The 12,317-nt window shown below is 32.0% G+C and overlaps 1 protein-coding gene across 7 annotated transcripts in view; it reads left to right on the top strand.

The window, feature by feature from the left end:
• The window catches only part of CNTLN (centlein), a 294,410-nt gene that overhangs the window by 166,401 nt on the left and 115,692 nt on the right, over window positions 1-12,317 (top strand). For all 7 annotated transcript variants that reach the window (XM_073880839.1, XM_073880843.1, XM_073880842.1 and 4 more), the window contains exons 9-10: window positions 3,749-3,925; window positions 6,052-6,177. In XM_073880839.1, the coding sequence (XP_073736940.1) occupies window positions 3,749-3,925; window positions 6,052-6,177 (303 nt within the window). The remainder of the gene's footprint in view (window positions 1-3,748; window positions 3,926-6,051; window positions 6,178-12,317) is intronic.

Raw genomic sequence — 12,317 nt, forward strand, 5'->3', positions numbered from 1 at the left:
ATGGTCTAGCACCATACCGGTACTTCATTGTCTTTTAAGACTGTAAACTATAAAGGTGAATAATGATTTTTGATATTAGAGGAGAAAATTATTGATGGGATACTAATAATTCTTAGTAAGAAAATTAAAGTTTTCAAAGATTCTAGGGTTTTAAGGGCAATAGATAAAATGAACTTCCCCAGACAGGCGTACTGGTTGTCTTGATTATGCTAAACCTTCAAAGCAGCACTTGAAAGGATAATGACAAGTAAAGATATACATTTTTCTCATATATGTTATACATAGCTTACAAAGCACATTGAGTATAGTATGGACAGTGGAGTGACCTGACAAACACTACTTTATCCAGGTGATCTAGGTCAATGTCAAGAGTTAAACCACGTTGATACTATGTACCCTTGATATAATGAAAATGGCACTTTGCTTCTGTGATCTTCCTCCCCCAAACTCATAACCCCAGTCTAATCATGAGAAAAACTCAGACAAATCCCAATAGAGAGGCATCCTGCAGTGCACCTGATTATCATTTACTCATCAAAACTATCAATGTTACCAAAAGTAAGTAAAGTCTGAGAAACTGTCAGAGCCAAGAGTTTCAGGCATGATAAGTAAATGTAATGTGGTATTGTGGATGGGATCCTGGAACAGAAAAAGGACATTACATAAAAACTTTGGAGATTTGAATACATTATGAACTTTAGTTAAAAATAATGTATGAATATTGGTTCATTACTTATAACAAATGTACCATATTAATTTTAGATGTTGATAATAGGGTAACCTGAATGGGTGGGGGTGGGAGGTATAGGACTCTACAGCATCTGCTTAGATTTTCTGTAAGTATAAAACTGTTCTAAAAATTTAAGTCTATTAATTTTGAAAGGAAGATTGAAGGGCAGAATTATAGTGGTTTTCCTTTCCTTTTTAAAGTCTGGGTAAATGTAACCCAAAGTTATCACTAGCAAACTATAAGGGATGAGATTATGAAAAGACTTTCATCTATATTTCTCCTATATAATCTGAACATTTTATAATCAACTTTTATTCCTTTTATTTGAAGAAAAAAATTACATTTTGAAAAATATTTAGTGACGTGTTCATTGTAAAATGTAAGGAAATTCAAATAAATATGAAGAAAATGATTCACATATGATTTTTCCACTGAGAAATGACACTAAAACATTTTAGGGCTTGTTGTTGTTATTGTTTTTCCTATGCATGTTTGGCAAAATCTGTTTCTATACAGTATATTCTTTGGTAACCTGCTTTTCTAATTTAACAGTTTATCATGGATATCTTTCTGTATCAACCTTCAGCATGACTAGAATGCTAAGCCAAAGGCTTGATACATTTTTATGTGCTTTGATACATATTTCAAAATTTCCCTAGAAAATTTGTAACAGTTTATACTCCCACAACCAGGTTCTCAAAATACAGAAGTCATAAACGGAGTCTGGCCAACATTTTAAAATCAGGAGATTTCCCTTAGAAACCCTAATTCCTTACTTTTGAAAAGTCAGTCACTCTAGCGGTGGTGGGCCACATTCATTCACCTAGGAAAACAGTTGACTGGATCTTGAGTAGCTCCTGTCGCAAAAACCCTCTTATGCCCTTAGGTGAGGCTGAGTGTCACTTGACATTTCATTTTACCTATGCTTTTAAACATGGTCATATTAAGAGAAGTATGAAATACTTCTTGTGCCTATATCTCCTGCAAAAGTGATAAAAGGCAAGAGAGGGAGAAGATCAGATTTTAAAAACACTGGGAGCATGTGTAAGTTTTATTGTGGATATAAATAATCTAGTACATGTGTAATATGTCTACAAAGTGTCTCTGTTGAATGAATTCCAAAGCTGTGATTTTAAAATATACTAAACACAACCCATTTTATTTACTTATCTTCCCTGCGCCTATGTGAATTTGAGTTAATTAGTGCTTTCATAGTATTTTATTTTTGAAGTTCTGTTATTGTTTGTTGAAGAATTTTAAAGGACTGCTCCCTAAATGTAGAATCCTTACTCAGATGATGACAGTATCCACAGTTGGAGCATTTTTAATGTCTTCACATTATTTGACTTATTTATCATTACAGCTCCTTGATTGAATATTACTATTTTTTACATTCTTATCTACTACATTATAATCCAGTGATGACTTAGAAAATTCACTTATTTAAACTCATTTAAAGAATATGGGACTGCTTATTGGATATACCAATAAAACTAAAGTTAGGTTATTTCTGTTTTATTCTACATTTTTGTTTGACCTTGAACAACTTATTTTAAATTTCTTTGGTAAATGGTGGAATATTAATATATTCTTAATAATTTTATTTAAAGGAACCTGAATAAGAGCAGGTGGCTTTTGAAAACTGTTCAGATTAGTGGCCCAGTCAAAGGAAAGAAACATCATAAATTTGCTTACATGATAGGAAGAAAAAATGAAATAAATAATGGTCATATGGTGATTAAAAGTGGGAGGAAAGAATAGGGCAAAATCGTTTAGAGTTTGGAATAAAAGTGCTTGAAGTATTTTAATTTGATATTTAAAGAAAGGTAATGAAGTAAGTATTTAATGTATGGTAAGTGTGGTAAGGGTACAGTATAAACAATACTGAGGAAAATATTTAGCAATATAATAGGATGAAGGTTGGAAAACAAATCAAATGATTTAAATAGATGAAAGTATAATAATAATATAAATAAATCAAAGATGACCTGTCTCATAATAACTAGAAGTTAGAATTAGGACAATTTTACCTATTTCCTAAAAGAAAAAAAGGAAAAAGTTCAAACCAGAAAAGGGTAATATTTTCCATTGTTGGTTCAGAAAAATTAAACATATATATTTCTTCTGATATCCCTTAGGAATATCACATAGGACAGGTAGGGTTTTCCACATTTTAAATGAAACTATTTTCAGGGCTAGTGCTTCTATATCCAAAATTATAATTTTGACTTTTGACTCTCTTTGCTGCTTTGTTTTCACTATGATTTAGTGTTTTTGTTTTTTGTAAGTGGAGTGGTTAATTTAAATACGATATATGCATAGATTTTAATGGCCTCAAAAATATTCGGTTAAGATGGTAGTAGAATTTCACAGAATGCTGGTTTTTGCGAACTAACATTTCTTGAAGGTATCCTACATGCTTAATTTTTTTGTGATTTTTTTTTTGTCGCTATAATGTGGTGCTTACCATTAGCAGATTATCTGACATGTAATTTCAAAAGAGAATACAGTGGACTGTATTGACATTAAAAGTATCAGAGTTTTGTGAGTTATTAAATTATGATACATTGGAAGATAATTAGACTTAAAGTGCTGTTAGTTTCCTTTTCCCAAGTTTATATTCAGTGGTATTATATGACTCTTTGTGATCAAATGGTAGATTGAGTATTTCATTATGAAATACATCTGTGTATAATCATATTTTTGAAATAATTAATTTATAGATGAGTGGTATGTTTTATGCAACCATGCTGTAATGTTTTTCTCCTGTAATTCTGTATGACAATATTATTTATGAAAATATTTATATAAACTCTTGGTTCTTTTATTGAAAAATGCCATTGTATTAGGATGATGGGAGTTTAGCTAATGCTAGTTTACAGTTTATTATTGAAATGCAATTTTCCTTCTCTGAATACTTATTTATATAATGTAATAATATCATATATAAGTATTTGCACATATAGAAATAATATACAAACATGCATATATATTTGCACGTATACTTTTTTTAAATAGGTATCTCAACGGCCATCTTTATCAAGCTTAGAAACTTTAATGGTCTCACAGAAGTCTGAAATTGAGTATTTACAGGGGAAATTAAATATAGCAAATGAAAAACTGTCAGAGAGCAAATCTACCAACAAGGGTTCCTCAGAGAAATGCTTCTGGACAAGTACTGAAAGAAAACATAAGGTAGGGACATTTTGTCATTTTGTGAATTTGTCTGGGTGAAGCTGGCAAGGCCAGTGATGAAGTTTAAAAACAAAGAGCCTTTACCTCTCTGCTTATATTTCTGGGAGCTTTTTTTTTTTCCTGGAAGCTTTAAAAGAACATTTATGTGCCAAATGCTTGACAAAAAATTGTTGTGTGGGGCTCCTGGGTGGCACAGTCGGTTAATCCGTCTGCAGTCAGCTTAGGTCATGATCCTGGGGTCCTGGGATGGAGCTCCGTGTCTGGCTCCCTGCTCAGCAGGGAGCCTGCTTCTCCCTCCCCCTGCTCTTACACTTTCTCGTGCGCTCTCTCTCTCTCTCTCAAACAAATAAATAAAATTTTTAAAAAAAATTGTTTTAAAGACTAAATAATGTATTCCTAATTTAATTAAATAGATTAGTAGTAGTATAGCTGTTTTGGAGTAAGTTAACATTATTATGTTAAAACGTTTTGCTAAACTGGGTGTTATATAAGACTGATGAATCACTGAACTCTACCTCTGAAACTAATAATTCACTATATGTTAATTAAATGAATTTAAAAAATTTTTAAAAGTTTGGCTACGTATCTCATATATCTAATCTATAGATAAGTTAATCTAAGTAAAAAATCATTTTAAAGTAATAGTAGTTGTTAAAAGAAAAATATGTCTTAATGTTTCTATTTCATTCAGATATGATATTTAAAATATTACCCATGTGGATATAAACTATAAAGTGGAATTTAACATTAATTTATGCAATTATATAATTTCAGATTTAAAGGTATAGCAATAGAGAAAAATAAGCAAATTTTCCATAGCATGTTTTTCATTTATTAATGTCTAGCTTTTCCTTTTTGTAATATTTGTATTACAGTATATATACCATAGTATATAATCCTGTTATGCTGCAACAGTTTTTGTCAACACTGACTAAAATAAACATCTTATAATATCATTTTGTCAATATGTTATTATGTAACATTGTAAATATGTTATCTCTAGATAAATAGAAAAGTGAGGAACTTCAGATGTTTTTCTCACACTTGTTACTTCAGCAGTAGAAAATAATGATTTTATAAGCAGAAAACTATATTTTTCAAGATAATTGTTTTTAGTTCTTTCCATTTTTTTCCTATGAGTAGAACTATCTTAGTCTAGGAAGTATTTAAAAATAGACCCGTTTCTATTATAGTCTTATTTACTCCCTCTAATATTATCAGTAATTTTCAGAAGAATGAGCTTTATATATGTATTTATTTATTTAAACATAACTGCATTATACATTTCTTGCCATTTTGGAGTAGTTTCAGAGTATTGAGCTTTATTTAAATGAAAGAAAACATTCCTGAAATTGAGATACATTATATATAGGACCTAATTTGGTTACTTGCTACATTGCTGCAGTTAAAAAATGTAGTGCTTTGATGTTTCGTTGCTTTTAACAAAAGTCAAGAAAATGAGAGGGATATTTGGAATGAAATTTTCTTTCTTTTTCGTAAGGACATGCAGTAAGTATGAACAATATGTTGCCCAGCTTAATAGTTGCTTTCACATATTCCTTCTCCAGATTGGTATATGAAGCTGTACATAATATAAACACACATTCTTGTCTCTAGTTAGCCACATTATAGTTAATGACCATATGGTCATTATGGTAGAAGATCTACTGTCTGTTGTATTTATATTCCTCAAGCATATTGTTCCTTCAACTTCACAGTGTGTTAAACTATTTCAAAGGGAAAAAAATCCTTTCCCTCTTGTTTCTGGTTGTCCTATCAAGTGTAACCTTGGACCCTTATAGAGCAATTAGACCAGCCTCTATCCCCTCCTTTGTAATGAGGTTTCTTGCATTTCTGAGTCTATAACCCTTTAGTCTTCCCTAATGGGACATCATTATTCTGAAAGAAACAATGTAAATGTAAATGAATATTCTCATTAACGAGTCACAGAGAAACCTTTAGCGGTAGCACTGTGGTAATTCCGCTTGTTATTTCTCTGGTATTCCATGCAGGATTTTTTTTATAATTCATTATTAGTATTCAAAATTACTTGTTCTTTAATTTTGCATGTCTTTCATAATCCAGTGTTCCAACTAGTTCAACCATGTCCTTGTTTTATTCTCGAGGAACCACCTGTGAAACGTTCAAGGTCTTTGTCCCCAAAGAGCTCTTTCAGAGACTCAGAAGAGCTGAGGAATCTGAGGAAAGCTGAAAGAAAGATTGAAAACTTAGAGAAGGCACTCCAGCTAAAGGTGAACATTAAGTCATTTCTTTAGTAATAACCTTGCAAAGATAAAGATATACCAAAGTAAACATTCACTTCACAAATCACTGCTTATCATTTATTTTTCCTGAATTTAATTACATGTATAAAAATGTATCATTGGTTCGTCTTGTTTTTCAGATTTCTGAGGATCATAAAATAACAAAAAATTTGCTGCTCGAATGTAAATATTTATTCACTACTTTAAAATTGTTTGGGAATACTTTGGCTTAATATTGGGAATAAATTTCTTACAGTTTTTCAGAGACAAAAAAATAGAACTACAGCAAGTAGAGCATTTCTCATAGTTCTTTATACATGATAAACATATAAAAAGAAAAGTGATTAAAAATGATACTCACCTAGCTCAAGTCACTTGCAACTGTCCTTTATAGAAAAGTTACACAGACAAAATGGCAAGTACATTATTTTTTCCATTTGACTGTATTGAGGGTTTTATTTTTTCTGAATTTAATATGGCTAAACTTATCATTCTTTATTCATAACTACCCAAAGGCCTGTGCTATTTGAGATTTAGCCATTTAATTGAATCTCAAATAGTTTTAAGACATTTTATAACAAGACCAATGTTTTACACATGATTAGAATCCAATAAAGCTCAGATTCTTTGTCATATAGATTACTCTTAGGGAGAAAAAGGTTTGATTTGGATTTTGTGTGCTGTAGAACAAGATATGGTTTAGAGGAATCTAAGCTACAATTAATATTTTTTCTACCTTTTCACTAAACATCCAGTTAATTTATATTTATGCAGTCAGAGTGATAGTTCTTAAAGGAAGGAAAATTATTGTCTGTTGATTGACAGAGAGACAGAGATTGATTATCATCTATCATCTACCAAAAATAAAATGATCAGATGACATTGGCTTGCTAACATTTAGCCTACTTGAAATGTATACACCTGCAGTCATTTTTTTTTTAGTTAATTTTTTTTTTTTTTTAGTAATCTCTACACCCATTGTGGGGCCCAAACTCATGTTTGGGGTAATACCCTGAGATTAAGAGCTGCATGCTCTTCTGACTGAACCAGCCAGGCACCCCACACCTGGAGTTATTTGCTCATTCATTGGTTTACTCAGTAACAACTTACTAAGCAATGCAGTTAGCCAAACAAGTCACTTGTACAACAAGAGACAAGATAACTGTCTATCATTCAAGACCCTAGTTAACAAGATACTGCATGAGCAATTGGAATCTAGTATCTTAACATAAACATGGGAGTACCCACAGGATATTAAGAGCATATTTGGTAAGCCAGTTTATCATCTTCTTCCTTTTGCATAATTCTTGAAATTCACATCCTGTATTAATCTGGTTTCTTCAGAGAAACAGAGCCAGTAGGATATAACCCTTTAGTCTTCCGTAATGAGACATTGTTATTCTGAAAAATATCTATATCTATGTCCATATATCTATCCGGAGAGGGAGAGAAAGAGAGACAGAGATTGATCGATTTACTATAAGGAATTGGGTCATGCAATTACAGAATCTGAGAAGTCCAGCATCTCTGCTGTGAAACTGGAGATCATGAGAGCCAGTGGGATAGTTTCAGTATGGGTCCAAAGGCCTGAAAACCAGGAAGCTGATGGTGTAAATTCTAGTCCCAATCTCAATCTGAGTCCAAAGGGACAAGACCAACAATGTCTTTCTTATGCAGCCTTTTATGCAGTGAACTGAATGAAGCCTGTCACGTGAGGAAGGGCAATATGCTTTATTCAGTCTGATTCAGATGTTCATTTTCTACAGAAACACACTCACAGATACACCCAGGAATAATGATCAGTCAACTTACACATAAAATTAACTATTACATATCCCCATTCAATAGTAACAGATCTCCACTTATTTGTCCCCAAACTCTGAGTCTTTGACAGTCCCTTGTTTTTGGCAGGAGAGAGTAGAGCAGTTCAGACATTTTCAGATCTATCCTCTTCAACCTTTTGAATTTCTAATTTCAGAAAGAGTCCCAGAAGCATCATACTAACTTATTCCTTTCTCCTAATTGCTCTTTTAGATGAGGCCTCAAACTTATTTTCAGAGTAAAATTCTGTCTTCACACAGTTTCTTTTTCATTTATACTTTTTCTGTATTCCTTTTTCATATCAGTTGATGATAATATGAATTTCAAAAGTATGTTTTCTTTCACAGATTTACAAGATAAGGGGGAAAATGCAAGCAAATTTTTTTCATTGTGTCTTATCATTTAGTAGGAAAGGATTTCTTATTTTAAAGGAGCAAAATAGTTGAATGAAAAAAACACTATCAAGAGCATTTATGAGATGAAGTGAGTAAACAAAACCTATGAAGTAAAAGCAATTCCAAAGAGAGTGATGGGTCCAGGATATTTTTTAGTTTATGGCCTCACTTTAGTAAGTATACCTGTCATATTTAGTAAAGATAGAAAACTTCATCCAGTATTTCCCTTAATTAGGGTATAATATTACTATTACTCAAGTGCATGAGAATATAACATAAGAAAGGAATTAATGATGTATCTTTATTAGTTTCCTAGGGCCTCCATGACAAACTGGCTGGCTTGGAGGAACAGAAATTTATTATTCAAAGTTCTGGAGGCTAGAAAGTTCCAAACTCAAGATTTCAACAGGATTAGTTCCTTCTGAAACCTGTGAGGGAGAATCTGTTCTGTTTCTCTCTTGTAGTTTCCAGTAGTTTCAGGTGTTGCTTGGCTTATAGATGGCATTCTCCCTGTGTCTTCATACTTCACTTCATCTTTCCTCTGTGTGGGTATGTCTCTCTCTCTATGTCTAAATTTCTCCTTTTTAAAAAGACACCAGTCAAGCGCCTGGGTGGCTCAGTCAAGCATCCGCCTTAGGCTCAGGTCACGGTCCCGGTCCTGGGATCAAGCCCCACATGGTGCTCTGTGCTCAGCGGGGAGCCTGCTTCTCCTTCACCCTCTGCCTGCCAGTCTGCCTACTTGTGCGTACTCTATCTCTCTGTCAAATAAATAAATAAAATCTTTAAAAAAAATAAAAAGACACCAATCAACTAGATTAAGACCCACCCTAATGACTTCTTTTTAACTTCATTACTTCTATAAAGACCTTCTTACCAAATACAATCACATTTTGGGGTAGTGGAGGTTAGGATTCCAACCTACCTTTTTGGAGGGGATTCATTTCAACCCCTAACAGTTTCTTATGGTTTTTAATAGGCATTTGTTGATCATGGTGCTCCTTTTGTAGACCATAACCCATTAATACATGTGGAATTTTTGTCACTGCTTTTCCCATATTGGTATTATATTGAACACTGCTCTGCCGGAAGCTAATGGGAAAATGGCAGAGAAAAATGTTCTCTGCTCAATTATAGGCAGTGGATTAAAATCTTTCATTTTTTTTGTGAGCTGTTAAGATATCCATGTGTGTTGTGAATCTATAGCAAGGTATAGATACCTTATTTCCCAGATTTACTTGATTATATCATACCCATTAACATTTCCCAAAGACTTCTGTTCCATGGAAGTCACTGTTGAAAACACACACTAAACACATGCTCCATGGCACAGTAGATAGCTTTCGGTCCCAAGTTGATCAACCAAGGGGGACTGATGGGAGAGAGGGACAAATAAGCTTCACCAGATAACCTCCACCATGGAATATATGTAGGCACACACTGATATATTGAGATGATAGTCTTTATTATATCAGCAGTAAGTAATGCACATTATTCTAATACTAGTAATGAATTTTGTAAAAATATTAATACATTACCTTGCTTAGCTTACTTTTGTAAATAGTTGTACGTTTTCAAGATGGATGGCCAGTAGTAATAGAAGAGATGAAAACTATTATTCTAAAAATCCCACCCATTTCCAAATCCTAACTTCATAAGTATAGTGGACTAACAATTTATAAAGTATAATTTGGAAATCAGTGCATCAGAGCTTTATGAAATCCTTACTGTCCTTGGGATCACTAATGCCATGAATCTCTGCTTTATGAACTTTAATGCATTTGACAACTTAGTTCTGTTAGCTCTTTTCTATACTATTTAGTAACGTCAATATGTCCTTTGAATACAGTTTATATGTCTTTTCAGTGTCTAATATGCATTCTTCATACATTCAGCTTTATATACTCTGCTGAAATTAAACATCCATGGGATCCTTGGTATTTAATAAAATTTTATTTTAACTTTTTAAAAACTTTGCTATCATTCTGTGAAGATTGAGCCACTGTTTTATTAACAGGACTCATGCTCTTAGTTTGCCTCTGCCTGTCAAGGAGCCTTTGACCAAAGTGTAGTAGATTAGACCAAGAATCATTTTTGTTCTTATGAACTCATAAATGGACTTGCAAGTATCATTGAGGCAAGTCAGATGATACAGCCTTTCTATTTTCTAGTGTTTTAGTCATTCAGATTTGTTTGTATACAGAAATTAGAGCCTCTAGTTTAACTAGTTTAATTGCAAAATATAGGGAAGGTAGTCAGTAAATGTTTTATTGAATGATTTAATAAATGGACCTAATTCAGTGACTGCCCTTGTGATATTTTTGTGTGTATCTTCTTGGGCAAATGTAGTTATTAGTGATATTAAATGTGTCTTTAGGTTTTTACTTCTGATTTTGTTGTAAGATTTTTGGGTATGTAGTATTTCCCAAATGAAGTACTACTGTTTTGACTTAGGCTATTATATGGGACTTAAAGAATCATAATCCACACTATGGCTAACTTATATTTGTTAGAATATTATGAAAAATTTTCTGATTATTCTTTTTACACATTAAACATTTCTTTTGAGATGCCTGAAGACTTCTGCTAAATCTGTTCTTGCACTAGAATAAGGAAAAATGTTTCTCTTTGGACATATATTATCTATCTTATATTTACATTTCTATAAAATTTTGTCTATTTCTGAAGTAAGCCAAAGAACAATAGTCTCTGAGACTAATTTAACCCACGTATTACAATTTGATAATAGCATTCGGAAAGGACATTTAAAAATAATTATTATAAATTATGTCTATCAAATTGATTTGTCAAATAATCTCTAGTTTACTTTCATTTTTAATAGTTTAGATCTTAGTAATTTTATAAGAAATATGTAAACACTCTAGCATTAGGCACAGTAAATTGTGAAGCATGTAAAATTAAATCAGAAAGCTCATCTATAAAACTGCTTAGCTATAATCACTACCTAATGGAGGGACCACCTATTTCAATTACTATAGCAAAATCAAAACTATTTGCTAATATAAATATATTTATTACACTGAAGTTTTAGGAAGCAGAGGTGCTTTGAGTGCTTTGGTTAAGTACTGTGCCTAGTACAGAGCCTGGCACATTGTGAGTGACGTATAGGACTCAGGAAATTTTTATTGAGTCTTAATCTTTGGTTTAATAGCATAAGCTAAGTTGATTTCTATTTGAGATCTAAGGAAAACCTTGGGTATAAATTCAATGATTAATGGTAGCTGAAGCAGTACTGAAAAATGCTAAAATAATGACAGTACTAACAAGAAACTCAATTGGTTCCAGTGATTTAACAGAATTTTTGTGAAAGGCAACAGAAAAAAATCTGGATATCCCATTTTATTAGTTTTTACTTTTGGCAATTTTTTAGGTTCTATTTACTCAGTTTCTAGGGACTCTTTTTTTTTTTTTTTCTTTTTACTAGGGACTCTTAACACAGACTTTTAATGATTCCAAAACACTGCATTTGTATTAATAATTTTAAAGAAATTCATTGTAAACTAAGAGTTTATGGGGAAGGAATTTGATTCAATGATGAATAATTAGAGAAAGTTATTAGAATTTAACAAAGCACTTAACTATGTTTATTTGAAAATTGTGTTTTGACACAAATCTTTTCTAGTACCTATACATTTCTCATAATTAGATTATTAATAATTTGTAATATATCCTGTTTAAAATCCTAATAAATCTTATTAGTTCTTAAGGAATCCTAATAAACATAATGAACTTATGTTCATTTATGAGAAGGTAAGAACATTATTAATTACTTTTCTATTTGGTTAATTTAAATTATTTCATATGTTTAGGATTAGAAAGCTTATTGTTTAAAGAAGTGAGGTTATATTTGGATTTTTAACAACAGTAGGGAAAACTCAAGGTCAAGGTTAAATC

Source organism: Callorhinus ursinus, unplaced genomic scaffold, assembly GCF_003265705.2.
Source record: "Callorhinus ursinus isolate GAN/ISIS: 27379988/994484 unplaced genomic scaffold, GSC_fseal_2.0 scaffold39, whole genome shotgun sequence".
In the NCBI taxonomy this organism is placed as follows: domain Eukaryota; kingdom Metazoa; phylum Chordata; class Mammalia; order Carnivora; family Otariidae; genus Callorhinus; species Callorhinus ursinus.